Source organism: Somniosus microcephalus, chromosome 5, assembly GCF_052327205.1.
Source record: "Somniosus microcephalus isolate GS21.2 chromosome 5, FLI_Smic_1.0, whole genome shotgun sequence".
Taxonomy (NCBI): Eukaryota; Metazoa; Chordata; class Chondrichthyes; order Squaliformes; family Somniosidae; genus Somniosus; species Somniosus microcephalus.
Genome location: NC_140991.1, coordinates 216719955 through 216740895, shown reverse-complemented (window position 1 = coordinate 216740895; position 20941 = coordinate 216719955). Strand labels below are relative to the sequence as shown.

Sequence of the window (20941 nt, the reverse complement as noted above, 5' to 3'; positions counted from 1 at the left end):
GCAGCCACAATGCCTTCATCCTGCGCCAGACTTCTGTGGCAGACATGTTCGAGGCCCAGCCTCACCCACGAGGATGGCTTCTCGGGGACAAAGGCTATCCTTTGTGCACCTGGCTGAAGACCCCACTCCGTGCGCCCAGCACCCCTGCTGAAGAGGGATACAATGACAGCCATCAAGCAACCAGGAACATCATTGAGCACACAATTGGCGTGCTGAAGCAACGGTTCCGCTGTCTGGATCGTTCCGGGGGAGCCCTACAGTACTCGCCTGAGCAAGTCTCCCATTTCATTGTCGTGTGCTGCATGCTGCACAACCTGGCTATCTGCAGGACTCAGCCACTGCCAGCAGACATTGGAGGACCACCAGAGGAGGAGGAGGAGGACCAGCACAGGAGGGAGGCAGAAAGTGCAAGGGCCGCCCGTCGGCGGCTTATTGCAAGTCGGTTCTAGGCCCCCTCTCAGGGAATGGCTTGTGCCAATGGCAGAAGATGAATGTAGCCGCTCCACAAGCCCTCAGCCGAGCAGGGCAACCAGGACTTCCAAAAGAAAGCATGGACAGTGCGATTTAAGAATTTTTTTTACTGTGATACCTCTGTGCCCTTCCCACATGACAAACTAATGGAGAGAAACCCCCCCCAAAAAACACAAATACACCAGTCTCGGCCTTTACAAGTAAAACAAATATACCAGTCTCGGCCTTTAAATATGAAACAAATACACCAGTCTCGCCCTTTATATATGAAACAAATACACCAGTCTTGGCTTTTATAAGTAAAACAAAACATTTGGCCACACCTTCTACTTTTTCCCCTGCGAGGGTGATCCGTTTACGCTTCCGTGACTGGCCCCTACCCGCCCTGCAGCTCCTCCTCAATGGGACCCCAGTGGCTGCAGCATGGCTGGAGGAAGGCTGCTGAGGGTCAGATGATGGGACGGCAGATGCCCTTGGGGGTCGGCCTGGACCAGCTCTGGGACTGGAGGGGCCGGCTACTGACTGCTCCAACTCTGCTTGGGTGGCAGCAGTCTGTCCAACAGCTGGTGGCAGCTGCAATGGAGGAGTGACAGTGTTGGCTGCAGGAATGCTGCCAACCTGACAGATCACAGGCACTTCCTGGTCGGCTGATACATTGGCACGTGCACGGGCCAGCACTGCAGCATGCGCAGCAATCTGCTGAGGCACAGACTGCTGGGCTGCTGCGGCACAGCGAGTGCCCCGGCGATGCCTGGCCGATCCAGCGAGTGTGGCAGCAGTTAGTGCCCGTGTGGCCCTGGTCTGTGTCTGCATGACAGCAGCCAGTGAATGCACGGCACGACTGAGCACTTGGCTAGAAGCCGCCTGTGAAGCAGCGAAGTCCTGCTGACTCCTAGCCTGTGCTGCCGCGATGTCCTGCAGACTCCTGGCCTGTGCTGCACTGAATTGTTGCAGACTCTTGGCCTGTGCTGCCCCGAATTCCTGCACACTCCTTGCCAGTGAATCTATGGAGTCAGGCATCCTTGCCACTGCAGCCATGAGCTCAGTGTGCCTGCGCTCAGCCTGGGCGCCCATTTCCGCTAGGAGTCGCACCTCCTCTGCGCTCACCGCAGCAGGACGGGAGGCCACACTCACCCTCCGGGGAAAAGGCCGCCGAGCTTCCCCACCCCTCCCGCTTTGCTGCAGCCCGCTGGTCCCCGGAGCTTCACTATCCTCCGACTCTTCCCCCCCTGCTCCCCTCCAGGGAAGACGTGTCACCATCATGGCCATGGACTGCCTTGGCTGAGGGTGTCCCTGATGGGCTGGCTTCCTCTTCCTCCTCCTCTATGTCTGACTCGGACACAGTGCCAGCTTGAGGGCCCGCCTCCTCACCTGGCGAGTCACCATCTGAAAGCAGGGAGGCACAAGAGTTGCTTTAGAGTGAGGACAGGGCGGCAGCGAGGGAGGCATGAGTGCTGCTGTGCACTGCATTGGTTCAATAGTGACAAAGAATGCTGGTGTGAGGTGCAAGTGGAAAGGGAGAGGTCAAAAAGGTGATGACCTTACCATTGGTGCCCAGAACAGGGTCAGCATCTCCAGTGGCGACGGGGCCACTCAGCCGGCCTGCCATGATCCGCTCCACTCGCTGCTCGAGGTCGCTCAGCTGTTTCAGGTCAGGACGGCCTCCCCCGGTCTGTCGCTGCTGTCTTCTGTTATGCGCCAGCTTGGCCTGCAAGAGAAAGGACCGCCTCTAAGTACAGTGTCAAGCCCTGATCTTGCCCGCACTGCCTCCCATGGTCGAATAGCCTTAACAGTGTCTAAAGTCCTGATTGCGCAAGTGCTTTTCATGACAGTCTCATAGCTGCTGGATGAGGGCTGGCCATTAGGGCTTTCAGACCTGTTTGGCCATAAAGTGAGGTGCACATGCAGGGATGAGGAGGATACTGAAAAGGGTACTCACCCTGACAACCCGAGTGAGGTCGTTGAATTTTTTCCGGCACTGGGTTGGTGTCCTGCCAACCACGCTGTTGGACGTGACCCTGTTTGCCACATCCCTCCATGCTTTCCGATATTCGGCGGGCAGCGGCCTCCTGCCACCCTCAGGGAAGAGGATATGGCGCCTGCGGTCCACTGCGCCAACCAGCAGCCTCAGGTCACCCTAGCCGAAGCGCTGCACTCTCTCCCTGGCCTTCTCCATTCTCCTGGGCGTGGAGCTGTTCCAGAAGCAGTGTTCAGGCCTTGCCTTAGGGCTGCAGTGTGCACGGCGTGGCAGCCAAGCAATTCCACCCTCCCCCTTTAAGTGCTGACCGGCGCCTGACTGCCCTCAATGAGCACCTCGCCACACCTGCGCTGTGCCCGCCTTCGGTGTTTGCGCCCCGGATCGCCGGCTTAGCGCCTAATGATAGTCGTGCATCGCCTGCTTTAGCGCAGCAGCAACCTCTTGGGGCGATGCAACTGAATATCGGCGAAGGTGGCGCTAAATTGCGCCGGGCACAAAAGTTAGCGAACGCCATGCTGTAGCGCCCCAAACGTGGCTATACTGAATTTCTAGGCCTAAGCCTTAATTCTTCAGAACTTCAGAGGTTCAGATAAAGGTCTAACTTATTCTCTGGTGTTTTTTTTGTAAATACCAGAGAAGTGTGAGCTCAGCTTGCAGCACATACAGCTTGAAGTCTAAAGGTTATGGGCTAAAGTGCCACTATGGACTTGAGCACATAATCTAGGCTGAAATTTCAATGCAGGACTGCGAAGGACTGTGGCATTGTCAGAAAATCCTGTATGTTTATTTTAAAAACAGCTTTTTCAACTTGTCCTGCCACCTTCAGAGATTTGTGTACATACACCCCCAGGTCTCTCTGTTCCTGCACACCCTTTAAAATTGTACCATTTTGTTTATATTGCTTCTCCTCATTCTTGCCAAAATGTATCACTTCATATTTCTCCGCATTAAATTTAATCTTCCATGTACCTGGCCATTTCACCAATCTGTCTATATGTCCTCCTCCTCCTCATTGTTTACTACATTTGAGTTTTGTCTCATCTGCAAACTTTGAAATTATGCCCTGTATACCCAAGTCCAGGCCATTAATATATATCAAAAAGAGCAGTGGTCACAATACCGACCCCTGGAGAACACCACTGCATACTTCCCTCCAGTCTGTAGAACATGTATTGGGAACACACAGAATTAATTCAAAATATATACAATTAAAAAAAACACTAGCAGTATTAATATTTGAAAATTATAAGGCATGATGTTTAAGACATGTTAAAAACAGACCATGGGTGTGAAATTCAGTTGGCTGCGCCACCCGTTAGCGCCTTAAGAGGGCGCTAAGTGGGTCGCAAGCCAACTGGCGCCCGGGCGCGGCACTGTCCACGCCTCCCGCTAAATTCCACGGGACGCTAGTGATGGCGCTAGCCATTAATGCTGCGCCGCTACCGATGACGCCATTGGTGTGCACAGTGCCCCGCTGACGCCCCGGCCGCGATAGTTGGCAGCACCCCCTGATTTACCGCCGGACGCTATGTCCGACCGGTTCAGGGGGGGCCTACCTACGGCCGGGGAGGCGCAAATTAAAGGAGAGGTGCGGGGCGGTCATTTTTGTTGTTGGCCGCCTGCCAGCACCTGCCTGCACTCCCGTCCCCGGCCTCCTGAACCCCCGCCGCGGAGTGCCGGCTGCGCTCCAAGAGCCCGGCACTTCTCTTCGGTACCGGGCTCTTTTGCCTACACTCCCGATCCTCGGGGGCCCAGCTGGGCCCCAGATCGCGCTGCACAAGGCCCCTCCCCTTTAAGAAGGGGAGGAAGGCCTGCAATACCGCAGCACGACGTGCCGCAGCATGTGGCGCTGCAGCACGATATTCAGTCGCAGCGCCCCAAGAGTGATGCGGGGCGCCTCCAGTAGCGCCGCGCTTCCCTTTGGGGCGCTACCACTCAATTTCCGGCGGGCGGCCGCGAATGCTTCCGGGGCGCTACTTTTAGCGCCCTGGCGAGGTTGGCGCCCCAAACGGAGCTTTACTCAATTTCTCCCCCCATTACTTTTGCCAGCAGTAGACTAGATTGCAATGTGCCAGACAACTGGAAATGTACTTCAAAATAACTCGGGCATATTATTGCTTACAGTAAACTTTGCTTTTCTGAATATAACTTCACACCTGCAACAAATGTGGCCTAAAGAAGACAAGAGCCCTTTTTCACAAAGAAACAAAGTAACCTTTCTCCAAAAACCACCCCTGACTGCATTTTTATACTTTGCCATATATGTGACACTTTCGTAAAAAATCACTAAACAGCCTTATGAGAAAACAAAGAATATTCAACATTAAAAGTTATTTGACACAAGGTGGGAAATTTTAAGCTAAAAAAAGGATGGGTTTGTGTTAAAAATCTGAATCCTGACCAGAACTTGTCTCCAACTCGCTGCCAGGAGGCGGGTAGTTCATTTAAATATTACAATGAGGCTGGAAGCCTCTGATTTAACCTCCATTTTGAATTTAACTTTAGCTGGTCGGGTTTTGCAGCCCTCATGAAACCAGCCAGCTAAAATAAGGCGAGGACTGCTGGATCCAGAGGGTACGTGCCTTTACACTTGCCTCCTGAATCCAGCATCCCTACCTAACCCAGCCCCCGCGATCGGAGACCCCCACAAGGCCTCAGATATCCCCGATTCTCCACCCCCCCCCCAACCCAATGCTTCTCCGGCTCCCCAACGTCGTCTACCTTCATCCACGGCTCCTCCAGCCCCTGATGGTTGCCGACCTAACTATACTCTCTCTTTCTTTCTTCCCCTCCCCCTCCCTCCGGTCCCTAGCCACTGTATTGATTTCTATGTGGGTTCAATGACGACACATTCATGAAAGAGAATGTCTTTTAATCTAAAGTTTGTTCAACTATGTTAACAGCATTACAGGAGACACCATCTTAGAGATCCATCTAAAACGAAACTAAAACTAAACTCTGTCTCTCACATGCCCTCTGGTCAGGCATAAATAATCAAACAGGCAAATATACTGGTAAGGCATAATAATCAAACAGGCAAATACCATCACTATTTGCTGATATCATTACATCTCCCTTTCTTAAAACAAAAGTATTTTACTTTTATCTAACAACATGTTTTCTTTGTATTACTCTGCATTTTAACTAACACTTAATGAACTTACATTATCATTATCAAGGTTAGTTAACCTTGTTTTGTGTGTTCACATGAAATATGTAAATACAATAGAACTTGAAGAAAGAATAAGATAACATTACTTCCTTCTATAACAAGAGTCCTTAAATTTGCTCAATGAGTCTCTCAGGAGGCTTCACGTGTCTTGAGGATTTTCTGATTGATTGTCCTTGAATCTGAGTTGTTGCCTCAGATGATGGTTTCTCAGCTGTGTGATCAGGTTGTTCAACAGTATCAGTCTCTTGACCTGCTGTGGCTGGTCCCATGAGAAGATCCCGATGATTTCTTCGCAGAACAGCACCCTCATCTGTCTGAATGGTGTATGATCTTGGTTGAACTTCACTCAGGACAGTTCCCTTCTGAGTCCATATGTTTGTTTTGTCTTTGAACCTTACTTGGTCACCAGTGTGGCGTTCAGGTAGGTTTTGTGTTCCTCTGTCGTAGTAGTACTTTTGCTTTTCTTTCTGTTGTTCTTTGAACTTCCTCACTTTCTCCCCCTCTTTAGTTTTCAGGAGGTTCTCCGGGATGGGTAGGTTTGACCTTAGCAGACGTCCCATAAGGAGTTGGGCTGGTGACATACCACACTCGAGCGGCATTGTGCGGTATACAAGCATGCTCTGGTAGAAGTCAGTTCCACTGTCTTTTGCCTTGTACATCAGTCTTTTCACTGTTTGGACCGATTTTTCCACTAGTCCATTGGACTGTGGAAAGTGAGGACTTGACGTTGTGTGGACAAAGTCCCACTCTTTGGCAAAGTGTCGGAAACTTGCATTGTAAAACTGGGGTCCGTTGTCTGTGAAGACCTCGCTTGCCATGCCATGTCTGGAGAATATGGCTTTCATACATGTTATCACAGCATCTGCAGTGGTGGTGTACAGTCTACAAACCTCTGGATACAGGGAGTAATAGTCTGTGACTACAAGATAGTCCTTCCCTTGACATACAAATAGGTCAGCGCCTACCTTCTGGTAAGGTCTGTCTGGCGCTAGGTGTGGCTTTAGTGGTTCTACTGGATTGCTTGCTCGATATTTCAGGCATATTGTGCAGTTTGACACCTCATTTGTCACATCTTGGTTGATTCGTGGCCAGTACATCACCTCTCGTGCTCTTTTCTTACACTTTTCGATTCCCAGATGTCCTCCATGGATCCTTTTTAGCATCTCTTTTCTCAGACTCTTTGGGATAACTATTTTACTTCCTTTGTAGATGATGTCTTCGACCACTGATAGTTCCGCCCTGCAGTTCCAGTACTCTGCCATGTCAGGTGAGCAGTCTTGCTTCATGTTGGGCCATCCATCCAAGATGCTTTTCCTCAGTCGTCTCATTGTTTCACCTTTGTTTGTCTCAGTCTTTATGAGCTCCATTTTTGCATCTGCTATGGGCAGTGCACTTGTGATCATGTCCACGTAGGCGTTCACTTTTTCATCCATTTTGGTGTTTGCGGGCTCACTTGGGTCAACAGCTCTGGACAACGTGTCTGCTGTATACATCAGCTTACCCGGTGTGTACGCAACATTCAGTGTATAGCGTTGCAGCCTGATCATCATTCTTTGTATTCTAAGCGGACAGCTATTTAGTGGCTTTTGGAACAATGCAATCAAGTGGAGTTTGCACATTCTCCCCGTGTTTGCGTGGGTTTACTCCGGGTGCTCCGGTTTCCTCCCACAGTCCAAAGATGTGCAGGTTAGGTAGATTGGCTATGATAAATTGACCCTTAGTGTTAGGGGGATTAAATACGTGGGGTTACGGGGATAGGGTGGGATATGTGTTGGTGTAGGGGTTACAGGGATCGGGTGGGATATGTATCGGTGCAGGCTCGATGGGCCGAAATTGCCTCTATCTGCACTGTGGGGTTTCTGTGATTCTGTGAAGGGCTTATGGTCAGTCTCTACACTGATTGCTTGTCCTGCCACAAACTGGTGAAATCTTTCACAGGCGTATGTGATGCTGAGCAGCTCCTTTTCTATTTGAGCATATCGCATCTCCGTGTCTGTCATTGAGCGCGATGCATATGCAATAGGTTGCCAGTAGTCATATTTTTGCAGAAGAACGGCACCGAGCCCACTCTGTGATGCATCTGATGATATCTTGATGGGTCTCGCTGGGTCATAAAACCTCAGAACTGGTTCCTCTGTGAGCAGTTTCTTTAGATCGCTCCATGACTTCTCATGCTCATGATTCCATTCCCATTCTATGTTCTTTTCAGTTAGTCGTCTCAGTGGCGCCATCTTTTCTGAGAGGTTGGATATGAATTTACCCATGTAGTTGATCATTCCATTAAACCTCTGCACGTCCTTTTTGCATTGTGGCTTTGGCATATTCTCAATGGCGGACACCTTTCTGGGATCTGGTCTGATGCCCTCACTGCTAAGAATATCTCCCACGAATGTCAGTTCTGTCACCCCGAGCTGGCATTTCTCTCTATTCAGCTTCAGGTTTGTTTTCCTTGTTGCTTCCAGCACTTTTTTCAGTCTCTCGTCATGCTCAGTTCTCGTGGTTCCCCATACTATGATGTCATCCATTGATGTATCAGCTCCCTCTAGGTGCTCATAGTCCATATGGATAGTTTTGTGATACACTTCAGGAGCTGAGGCAATGCCAAATGGTAACCTTAGGAATCTGTATCTGCCAAATGGACTGTTGAACGTGCACAGTCTTGAACTTGCCTCGTCCAGTTTCATCTGCCAAAATCATGATGATGCATCTAACTTGCGGAAATACTTTGCATTTGCAAACTGTGACATGATTTCCTCATGTGTAGGAAGCTTGAAGTGCTCTCTCTTTATTGCTCTGTTTAGATCTCTTGGATCCAGGCAAATTCTGAGCTTTCCATTCTTTTTGTCCACAACGAAGAGGGAACTCACCCACTCAGTTGGCTCATCTATCTTCTGAATCACGTTCAGGCTTTCCATCCTGTCCAACTCTGCCTTCAGTTGCTTTTGAAGAGCAAACTGAACTTTTCTGCATGGATGTATGACCGTTGGCATACTTTTATCTACTCTGATCGTGTGTTCTCCTGGAAGGCAGCCTAGACCCTGAAATAGGTCATTGTACTCTTTCATGAGTTCATCATAGACTGTCTCTCCTTCGCTTTCCACAACGAGGACTCTCTTTACCAGGTTCAGTCTCTCACAGGCTATTAAACCTAGTATGGCCTGCACATCCTTTGGCACCACGATTAATGCTAGCGTGTGCTCTCTGTCCTTGTGTGTTACTTTGACAATGCATTTTCCTTTCACTGGTATATCAGTACCTGAGTATCCTGTCACTTTCACTTTTATTCCATGTATCTTTGGTCTGGGTCTAATTTTCTTAAAATCAGTCTCTGATATCACATTAACTTGTGCTCCAGTATCCAATTTAAATGGAATGTGTATGTCATTCACTTTTAGTGTCAACATCCAGTCTCTTTTTTCTTTTTTGTTTTCAGACACGACATCCACATAGAACTCCTCTATCTCGCTTTCATCTACTGCATGGACCTTGCTTTGTTGCGCTTGGTTCTTACAGCAACGGGCATAATGGTTGTTTTTGTTGCAACTATTGCATGTTTTACCATATGCTGGACACTTTTTTGGTGGATGCTGTGTACCGCATTGACTACATGACTTTCGATTGCCCCTTTCATTTTTGTTCGCTGGCCACGCCTCTTTTTTCACATTGGCGCTCTTTGTTAAACGGTTTGTGTCTGTTCTTTCTCACTGCATCCACGTTGCAGCTACTGTCACTGAACAGCTCCTTTGCCTGCGACTTCAGTCTCTGTGGCCCTACACAGTGCTATGGCTTTTCTCAGGTCTAGATTTTGCTCTTAGCAGTCTTTCCCTTAGACCATTATCTGGAATACCACACACCAGTCTGTCTTTTATCAGCGAGTCTGTCAGTCCCCCAAATTCACACGTTTTGCTTCTGTTTCTCAGTTCAGTCACATACTGATCAATAGTCTCTCCCGTTTTCTGTACACATGTGAAAAATCTGTGCCTCTCAAACGTCACGTTACGTTTAGGTATGCAGTAGGCCTCAAACTGTTCCATTATTTTATCCAGCTTCATATTGTCTCCATCAGCAGCGAATGTGAAGTTATTATACACCTCCAGCGCTTCATCACCCACGACATGCAAGAAAACTGACGCTTTCATTTTATCACTTTTCTCGTCAGGTCCGATTGCTGATAAATACAACTCCAAACGTTGTTTGAACCTCCTCCAATTTTCAGCCACATTACCTGTCAACTGAAGCTTCACCGGTGGGTGTAAACCTTCCATTTTTCACTTCTTTAGCTATTCTCCAATGGTAAGTAACGATGTTCTCTTTTGGCTTGCTAATATGTGGAGAGCTGATTTCACTGGGTAGCTTACTTGCCACTATCTCGTCGAGTTGCTAACTTCAGATTTTTCCTCTTCATCTCTTTCAATCACTTCTGACACCATGTATTGATTTCTATGTGGGTTCAATGACGACACATTCATGAAAGAGAATGTCTTTTAATCTAAAGTTTGTTCAACTATTTTAACAGCATTACAGGAGACACCATCTTAGAGATCCATCTAAAACGAAACTAAAACTAAACTCTCTCACATGCCCTCTGCTGGTCAGGCATAAATAATCAAACAGGCAAATATGCTGTTAAGGCATAATAATCAAACAGGCAAATACCATCACTATTTGCTGATATCATTACAACCACCTCCCACCCCTCCCCAAACTGCTCCTCTGGCAGTTTCCCATGCAAATCAGGCCCTGCTGTGGGAAACCCAATCTCCCCACTCCCAATACGCCTCCCCATTAAAATTCAGGCCAAAGTCACTTACTTGGTCTCCAGATGCAGGTTGCTGATGGGGGTGTTCCGTAATATATACCTTCATGCCATCTCCCAAACAGTCGATTCACCACTTTTCCATTTTGGTCCATTATGGTCCCTTCAACCTCATTAACATTTGAATTCCAATATTTTGCCTAAAATATCAAGGATAACTTGTAAATTGGGTGCAAGTCCTTTAACAGAATTGTGAACATCTATCAAGAAGCATTCCAATACCAAGTAGAGCAGTAACAGTTGAAAATTAATCTTTCATAAATCAGAACATTTACATTTTATTACTGGTTTGTGAAGTTACTTTGTTAAAATCAATTGCTCTTACATTAATCCCAGTCTTAAAATGCCCACGCAGCATTAGCTTCGATTGATCCCCTATGTACACAATCAAATCACCATTCACGACTTGCAATGGACACCCTGATATTTCACCATACAAAATTTAGTCTGTGTATAATTGCAAGTACTTTGAGACAACTGTTTGAGATCTATTCTTTAGTCTTCCCACTAAGCTGTTCTGGTCATACCAAGGTTATTAAAAACAGCAGAATCATGTGGTTATTGAGAAGATCATTGAAGGTTGTTTCAATAAATTTTAATTTGTTTCCAAAACAAACTTTTCATGTCTTTCTGGTTGATGGCTGCGAGCCAGATTCTCAGCCACAGTCTGGATAATCTTTGTTTTATCATCTTGAACTTTTTCTTTAGAACAATAAGAGAGTTCAGGACTCTGAAGTCTAGAATCAACTGGCATCCTCCTGTGATTTCAGAGTATGAAGTAGCAGAGTAAAGCCCTGAATTTTCTTGGCGTGGTGGTGTTTTCTTTATCGCCTCAGGAAATGCAGGTGGACCGAAGTCTGGGCAGGCATAGCATATTTTGGGTTCATTGCACTGCTGTACAAGGAAGATTAGCCTGGTTAACTTTTTACTGTGGAAAGGGAAGAGTCAAGATTTCTGCTGACCACAGGAAGATAAAACTTAAGCTGGCTTTTGTGTTAAGCCCTTGGCAGTGGGCCGGGGTAATGCCATATGGCCAAGACAGCTCAGCACGGTGTCAAGTTTGAGGGGACAAGATGTCCAAGCAATTTTTCTTCTCCACATAGGAAAACTGCAATTCTTATTTTACTTGGAGGTTATTCAATGACGAACGATTCTCACCTTACTGCATCCATTTCCTTCACAAATAGCTGCACAAATTCAGTTTAAACTAACACAACAAAGCTAGCAGCGCAAAAGTAGGCCAATGCCATCTGAAGTATAAACTAAATATAGGTTTTCCCCAGTAAATGAGTTAAGGGCATATCCACAGTAAAAGCTCCTGGCTGACATTCACAGTTCACTCACATCTGACACAGTATGATCTTTTAAAAATATATTAAAGCAAACTATGTTCTATAGAATAGCGAAACTGTTTTCAGAAATCATTAGCTTGCCTCCATTCAAAATAGAAACTGACTTTTCATACCTTCACAAATATCAACTTGCACTGGCAAATGCTGCTATTTGTATTCTTTAAGAGAATCTCTCCATAATGTTCAATCCATCTCTGTCCACTCAGAATATTGTGTATACAAGAGGTTACTTTACTCCACTCATAATGGTCTCCATACCTGAGGAGTAAAAGTATCGACCAGTTAACAGATTTTTTTTTTCAGGTCCACAGAAATATATTTAGTACATTTATTCTATACAAACTTAAAAATACTGGCCTGGAAATTGCGGTCGGAGGCTTGCCACCGGCGTACGCCTCCGAACCGAAAGAAAAGTACGAACTTACCTGGTGTCTCCGAAGCTTCGGACTGTTCTGGTCCTTGGCCTGCAGGCACACGCCTGCAAAAAGGCCCACGTCTCCTAGGAGTGCATGCGGTTCCCAAGCGTCCCGTGATCATGCGGACCAGGCCAACCAATCAAAAAGAGGGATTCCTATGATGATTATGGGGATTCCATTTACGTACGGAATCCCCATAAGCATGTTAGAAATCACCTAATAAATAAAATTTTACACCACTTAAATAAAAAAACGATCACATGTTCAAAATTAATTAAAAGACCCTTTAACTTTAAAATAAAAATTTCATTTTTTGAAAAATAAATTTAAACATTTTAAAACTGGACATTTACCTAAACCAATTTTAAATGTATGTGAATGTTTAAAATCATTAAAAAATTTATTTTTACATTTATTTTAACTATTACGCTGGTAAAAGGCGACATTACACCTGCTTTTACCAGGCATAAGGGTTTTGTGGGCATTCGCTGGGCAGTAGTTGGGCAAATAACCCAACTCTCCGCCAGCGAAGTGAATTTGTAGTGGATGCGGTGGATCTGTCCAAGTGAAACTTGGCAGACCGCAAGTTCCGGGTTTTCGCACATGCAGAAAGCCAGAACTTATGGAGCCAATCTAAAGGCTTCTGACAGTGTACGCTGTCGGAAGCACCGTAAAGTCTGGGCCAATGAATCCATTCTTTATTAACAAGTGCTATTACATGTTGAGAATTGACAACACAGTGCAAACAGATGCAAGTTACTTAAAATATGTTCGGTCAGGACCACTGCAAAAACCACGGCCATGGTTTAGCACAGAACCTGTAAAAGTCATGCCATGCCGTTCCACAGAAGCTACATTCCTCCTGGAAAATCATCCAGCTCTGCTCCTTCTAACTTCTACCTGATGCTGACCGTTACGCCAAGGGATCACTGCTGCTGCCTGCTACAGATGGGAATTCCCAATCTGGTAAAAGTTATGAGATATCAGGAATTCCCACCCACGGTATTCAATGATCGCTGGCCATCAGAAGGGTGGGTTAAATTGAGGGTACCAACTCCTTGCACTGAGGGGAGTGGGGGGGGGGGGCAGAGGAAGAAAAGTGCAGGGTGAAATGGGTGGGAGGGGGAAGAGAGAGGAATGGCTCCACGAACAAGGAAGGGGGGGGTGTTAATAAACAAATCAGATTTAGCAAGAGAGTACCAATACAAATCTGCAATAGCCCATAATAAATAGTTCTAGCTGATAGCAGCAGCACTGGCACAGTAGGCCAAAAGACCTCCTGTGCTGCATTTGATATGATTCGACATATTTCACTGCAATTATTGCCACAAATTCCCAGTGGGAATGCCTATGGTTTATTTTTAAAATCTAAGCATGCTAGCAGAATCTGAAGAGGGAAATTCAGAGTGGATTCAAGAAAAAAAGTTTTGTCTAAATTTAGAGGCACTTATTCAATTTAACAATTTTATTAAAACAAAAGTACTTTGTTGTGGGGCAGGGCAGAATTTACATCATGAATCTTGAGAAAGACCAATGATTTAACATTTTCACAGAAATATTAATGGAACAGCAAGATTTGATCTCTAAAACACCAGGGAAAATACCAGAATCAGATGCAATACAAATAGAATTTGATTTATTCAGTTACCATTAAACAGCGGTCTTGATCATGAGATCTAGTTTGCCGGTGTTTTAGAGCTCGGTATATATTCATTCAATTCCCATTGTTCCACGGGGCTCAACACTTCACCTTTGGACCTACTGTATATTGGAGTAAGTTTCTCTATTTAATCCCATCAAGACCTCAGTATACACTTTCTCTTGGCTATAATTATTTTACTATATGGCTAGAATTTAAACAAATCGAAGAAAAATAGCCCAGCCAAAGCTCATGAGGGTCCAAATTCAAATATGCTAATCGGGGTCTGTGACATCATTGGACCCAGGCAACGATTTTAAGTTGGGCCCCAGCAGGGAAGCTGCCATTCCACTGGGACCCACAAAAGGTTTTAGGCCTCCCCAGCCCTGGACTTCCTCCCCCCCCTTCCCTACCGCAAGAACCCCAACCCACACCCCCTTCCCAATACTTATCCAAATGCTGGCAGGTGGCTAAGGGCCACCAAAATATCCAGAAGCTGGCAGCCACTTCATGCCCACTTCCCAGCCATGCTGGGCAAGATGTGAACTGGTGGCATGTTAATGAAACCTGCTGGTTAAAGTCGCCATGGCCTCATACTGCTGCAGGCAGGTGGAAAACTAACTGAAATCAGTGGTTTTACACCAGAACCCCACTGGTTGTTAACAGTCCTCCTTTTGGTTTGCCACCTGCATTTGCACTCAATTCTAGGGTACGGTAGTGTAGTGGTTATGTTACTGGAGCACTAATCCAGAGGCCTAGACTAATAATTCAGAGTACAAGAGTTCAAATCCCAAATTGAAAGTCGGTAAAAAAAATCTGGAAGTTAAAAAAAAAAAGCTTGCCTCAGTAAATGTAACCATGAAGCTGTCTGATTGTTGTAAAGCTTAACTGCTTCACAAATGTCCTTTTGGGAAGGAAACCTACCGCCCCTTAGCCTATACGTGACTCCAGTGCCACAACAACGTGATTGACTCGTAACTGTCCTTTGAAGTGGCCAAGCAAGCCACTCAGTTGTATCAAACCACTGCAGCATTGTGCGAGCACCATCACCATACAGATGGAGGAGTAGCACATCTTGCGCATAAACAACGGTGAGTGCCGTTAGCCTCCATTATTTTTACAGCAAAATCCAGCCCAAAATGTTTTTCCCTGATTTTGTTTGTACCCTTTCGAAAGGAAAAATTGCTTCATAGCTCAATTAGATTTGTGTTTGCACAGAAAAAACACTGCAAGGATTAGTTTTAAATGAAAGACTGTGGTAATTTGTGGATAGATAAGTAACTCACGCCTCTGAAGTGCCTTGGGGTGTTTTCCTTTATTATAATCACTATATAAATGAAAGTTGTTGCAAACAGACAGTAAGTAATACTTCACAATACTGTACTTTGTATTCCATAAAATAAAATGTTTGAGAAAGATGCAAACAAGCATACATATACTATTTTTAAGAAAACATTCTTTGGTTATCTGGTGCAATGTTTGAAAGAGCCACATTAAGTAGATCGACAGAATATTGGTACAACATGGGCTGGTAAACACGGTGAGTAATCAGAGGAGGATTTAAATGATGCATCAGCCCAGTACACCCACTGTGCATATGTTTATGGATGAGGATTGCTACTAGGCAAAGAACCTAAATTATATAATTTGACTTTGATCAATAATATTATATAATTTATTATAGTACAAAGTGAACAAAAGAACTAAGTTTGATTAACTTTAAAAATGCAATAGATGGAACTTGAATGATAGAACTCATCCAATAAAGCAAACTGGATATCTACTCTAAAGTAGAGAGGATTGATAACAGCTTTACTATCCATCTTGCTGAAGAATGAAAACAAGTGCTTAGTGAATTCTTGGCAAATTTTCCAGATTTTAAACAAATCATCCGTACGTCTTGAATCTCTTGCAATAGACAGTTAAATAAATTACTAGAATGCCATTTCAAGGAAGTTTAAACAAGGTCTTCATAGGCATAGAAACATAGAAGATAGGAGCAGGAGTAGGCCATTCGAGCCTGCTCTGCCATTCAATGAGATCATGGCTGATCATCCAAATTCAGTACCCTGTCCCTGCCTTCTCCCCATATCCCTTTAGCCTTAAGAAATATATCCAACTCTTTTTTGAATATATTTAATGAACTGGCCTCCACCGCCCTCTGTGGCAGAGAATTCCACAGGTTCACCACTCTCTGGGTGAAGAAATTCCTCCTCATTTCAGTCCTAAATGGCTTACCCCTTATCCTTAGACTATGACCCCTGGTTCTGGACTCCCCCGGCCATCATAAACATCCTTCCTGCATCTAGTCTGTCCAGGCCTGACAGAATTTTATAGGTTTCGATGAGATCCCCTCTCAATCTTCTAAACTCCAGTGAGTATAAGCCCAATCAACACAATCTCTCCTCATACGTCATTCCTGCCATCCCAGGTATCAGCCTGGTGAATCTTCGCTGCACTCCTTCCATGGCAAGAACGTCCTTCCTCAGGTAAGGCGACCAAAACTGCACACGATACTCAAGGTGCGGTCTCACCAAGGCCCTGTACAACTGTAGCAAGACATCCTTGTTCCTGTACTCGAACCCTCTTGCTACGAAGGCCAACATACCATTTGCCTTCTTAACCGCCTGCTGCACCTGCATGCTTACCTTCAGCGACTGGTGCACAAGAACACCCAGGTCTCTTTGCACTTCCCCTTCTCCCAATCTATTGCCATTCAAATAATAATCTGCTTTCCTGTTTTTGCCACCAAAGTGGATAACCTCACATTTATCCACATTATAGTGCATTTGCCATGTTTCTGCCCAATCACCCAATCTGTCCAAATCGTACTGGAGTTTCATGACATCCTCCTCACAGCTTACCCTCCCACCCAGTTTTGTGTCGTCTGCAAATTTGGAGATATTACATCCAATTCCCTCGTCCAGATCATTTATATTGTGAACAGCTGGGGTCCTAGGACCGATCCTTGCGGTACCCCACTAGTCACTGCCTGCCACTCGGAAAACGACTCGTTTATTCCAACTCTTTGCTTTCTGTCCGCCAACCAGTTCTCTATCCAAGTCAATACCTTGCCCCCAATCCCATGTGCCTTAATTTTGCATGCTAATCTCTTATGCGGGACCTTATCGAAAGCCTTCTGAAAGTCCAAATACACCACATCCACTGGTTCTCCCTTATCTATTTTACCAGTTACATCCTCAAAAAATTCCAGTAGATTAGTCAAGCATGATTTACCTTTTGTAAATCCATGTTGACTTTGTCCGATCCTGTCACTGCTTACCAAGTGCTCTGCTATTACATCTTTTATAATAGATTCTAGCATTTTCCCCACTACCGATGTCAGGCTTACCGGTCTATAATTCCCCGCTTTTTCTCTACCACCTTTTTTGAATAGTGGGGTAACATTAGCTACCCTCCAATCCATGGGTACTGTTCCAGAGTCTATCGAGTTCTGGAAGATGACCAGCAATGCATCTACTATTTCTAGGGCCACTTCCTTAAGTACCCTGGGATGTAGATTATCAGGCCCTGGGGATTTATCGGCCTTCAGTCCCATCAATTTTCCTAACACCATTTCCCTACAAATACTGATTTCTTTCAGTTCCACCCTTTCATCAGGCCCTATGTTCCCCGGCATCTCTGGGGAGGTTATTTGTGTCCTCCTTTGTGAAGACAGAACCAAAGTATCCTCCTTTGTGAAGACAGAACCAAAGTATGAATTTAATTGGTCTGCCATTTCTTTGTTTCCCATTATAAATTCCCCTGATTCTGACTGTAAGGGACCTATGCTTGACTTCACCAATCTTTTTCTCTTCACATATCTAGAAAAGCTTTTACAGTCAGTTTTTATGTTCCCTGCTAGCTTACTCTCATATTCTATTTTACCTTTCTTAATTAATCCCTTTGTCCGCCTTTGTTGAATCCTAAACTGCTCCCAATCCTCAGGATTATCGCTTTTTCTGGCCAATTTATATGTCGTCTCCTTGGATCTTATGCGATCCCTAATTTCCCTTGTTAGCCACGGTTGAGTCACCTTTTTTGTTTTATTTTTATGCCAAACTGGGATGAACAAATTCAGTAGCTCATCCATTCGGTCTTTGAATGTAAGAAGTAAGCCATCTTGTTAGCTGCCTAATTGAAGAGATAAAAGGAAGCAAATTCTTCTTCAAAGTTGCTGGAATACACATCTCAAATCTTCAGTTGGCACAGAAGGATGGCATGAAATCTGAATGATGAAACAATCAGATTGCTGAAGGACCCTCGAACATTGCTGGGGCAGAGAAAACTGCATCTGGCCTGGGAGTGCATGCTGCCAATACTGAGTGCCCAAAATAGGAAAGTCTTCCAAGTTCCATCATTAATATCCTTGATGAGCATAGAAAATCGAAGGCTAACCAAATTGTTCAATTGATGAATTTGTTCTTATTCCAATCTGGGTTACTTCTGAATTTGGATCAGTACTCATCCATAATTCTCACCATTTATTTAAGAAAATAAAGGGCCAATAAAGTGCAGGTGGATGCCAAGGTTGACACCAAATGGTTGGACCTTCATCTGCATAGCCCTTAGCAGGAAGTGGCAGTTAGCCGGTAGGCAGGAGAGGGTTGTTGGACTGCAGGGGGCTGCCGCTGGGGTCGGAAAGGAAATGTCCCCGGAACGGTTGGAAGGCACGTTGGTAGGACCTCGTAGTCAAGGGAGGGTGAGGGAAGCCCAGGGCAGGGGAGCTCTGAGGCTTCCTTGTGGCTCCCAGAGGAGAAACTAAAAAAACACGTAGCTTTTTAGGCATCTTCTGGCTCCAGTTCCTTTTGCTGCCAAGTTGACCTCCATTTAAAATGGCAGATCGGGCCCTGATGTCACCAGAGCTCGATCTTCATATTTTGGAAGTACCCCACTGTCTTCTGGCAGATACGATAGCAAAATACTGCGGATGCTGGAAATCCGAAACAACAACAGAAAATGCTGGAAAAACTCAGCAGGCCAGGCAACATCCGTGGAGAGAGAAATAGAGTCAACGTTTCAGGTTGAAACCCTTCGTCAGGACTGAAAAAACACAGGAAATGAAACAGATTAAAAGGCCAGTTTGGGGGCTGGGAAATGGGGATGAAAGAACAAAAGAAGTGAAGAGACATTAAGAGGTATTCAAAACGAGACGAGATGGTGACAGGACTAGCGAAGAGACAAAAGACGGCTCAGATTAGGTGTGAAATGTGCTGGCAGAATGAGAGACAGCTGCCATGTGAGAGAGTAAAAAGGGGGAAGGGCACAAAACAAGTGTGGATAAAAAATATAAGTAAAAATGTAATAGGGGCCGAGGTTATGATCTGAAATTGTTGAACTCGATATTGAGTCTGGAAGGCTGTAAAGTGCCTAATCGGAAGATGAGGTGCTGTTTCTCGAGCTTACGCTGGGTTTCCGTGGAACAATGCCAGAGCCCGAGTACGGTGAGGTCTGAGTGGGAATGGGGCGGTGAGTTAAAATGACAGGCGACCGGAAGCTCGGGGTCACCCTCATGGACTGAACGGAGGTGTTCCACAAAGCGGTCACCCAATCTGCGTTTGGTCTCCCCAATGTAGGAGGCCACATCGTGAGCAGCGAATACAATATACTAGATTGCAAGAAGTACACCTGAATGGAGTGTTTGGGGCCCTGGACAGTGGGAAGGGGGGGGGGGAGTATAAGGGCAGGTGTTGCATCTCCTGCGCTTGCACAGGAAGGTGCCGGGGGTGATAGAGGAGTTGACTAGGGTGTCTCGGAGGGAGTGGTCCCTATGGAATGCTGAAAGGGGAGGGGAGGGGAAGTTGCGTTTGGTGGTGGGATCATGTTGGAGGTGGCGGAGGATGATCCGTTGAATGTGGAGGCTGGTGGGGTGAAAGGTGAGGACAAGGGGAACCCTATCGTGGTTTCGGGAGGGAGGGGCAGGGGTGAAGGCAGAAGTGCGGGAGATAGAACGGACACGGTCGAGGGCCGTGTTAACCACGGTAGAGGGGAATCCTCGGTTGAGGAAAAAGGAAGACATGTCGGAAGCACTGGTGTGGAAGGTGGCTTCATCGGAGCAGATGCGGCGGAGACGGAGAAACTGGGAGAATGGAATAGAGTCCTTACAGGAGGCGGGGTGTGTATTGTCCGTGTGTTGATAAAGACACTGAAGACAGGAGTTGGTTCATAGGTATTTACTAAGCAAAGTCTGGGGGGGGGGGGGGGGGTTCTAACGGATATGCACAATATACAGGCTTATAGAGCCCGAGTGGCAATTACCGGCATTACAGCACACCTGGGGCTCTTAAAGGCACATACACCACAATTCCTCCCCTTTTAGCTAACCAGTACATCATATTTTAAGTAATTATTAATTACATGTTATAAGCAAAATAATATACATTGCTGTAGTTAATTAATTATAAGTTAGTCTCTCAGGAGGCTTCCTGACTCGGTCCGGATAACGCCTCGGGGGTGTAGTAGTTTCTGGTGGTGTAGTAGGTTCTACTGGCAAGGCTGATTCAGCTTGAATGCCAGTGTCGGGTTCATCGGGTTCCAGTATCACCGGATCGGAGGTAGATATGGGTATCTCTACTTCATCGTTAGATGTATAGAGTTGTGGTGTAGGTTGTCCCTTTTCGGATGACTATGATTTGGTCAGCATGGCGCCTTATTATGCTTTCTCCGATGTCCACGGTATACATCAGTGGTCCTAGTCGTGTGCAGATAGTTCCAGGCTGCCATTTCTCGGTACGGTAGTCCCGGGCCAAAACTTGTTGACCTATCTGGAAGGTTCTAGTTGGCCTTTCATTCATGCCTTGAAACTGCCGGTTCTCCACATCCCTTCTGATGTTGGGCTTCACCAAATCCAGCCGGCATCTTAGGTTTCTATTGAAGAACATCATGGCGGGAGTTTGGTTGGTAACCATATGTGTTGCATTCCTGTATGCGAATAAGAAGTTATCCACCTTGTGCTGAAGTTTTATGTCTTCATTACCCATGGCCTTTATGGCCTTCTTGAAGGTCTGGACAAACCTTTCAGCCAATCCATTGGTGGCGGGATGGTATGGGGCGGATGTGTAGTGCTTAACCCCATTGTTTCTTTAAGAACTTTCTGA

At 45.9% G+C, this 20941-nt stretch overlaps 1 protein-coding gene across 4 annotated transcripts in view; it reads right to left on the bottom strand.

Annotated features, from left to right (window-relative positions):
* The window catches only part of osbpl3b (oxysterol binding protein-like 3b), a 307799-nt gene that overhangs the window by 52443 nt on the left and 234415 nt on the right, over positions 1-20941 (bottom strand). For all 4 annotated transcript variants that reach the window (XM_085988683.1, XM_085988680.1, XM_085988679.1 and 1 more), the window contains 2 exons: positions 11903-12047; positions 10433-10577 (listed from right to left, as the gene is read on the bottom strand). In XM_085988683.1, coding sequence (XP_085844809.1) covers positions 10433-10577; positions 11903-12047 — 290 coding nt within the window. The remainder of the gene's footprint in view (positions 1-10432; positions 10578-11902; positions 12048-20941) is intronic.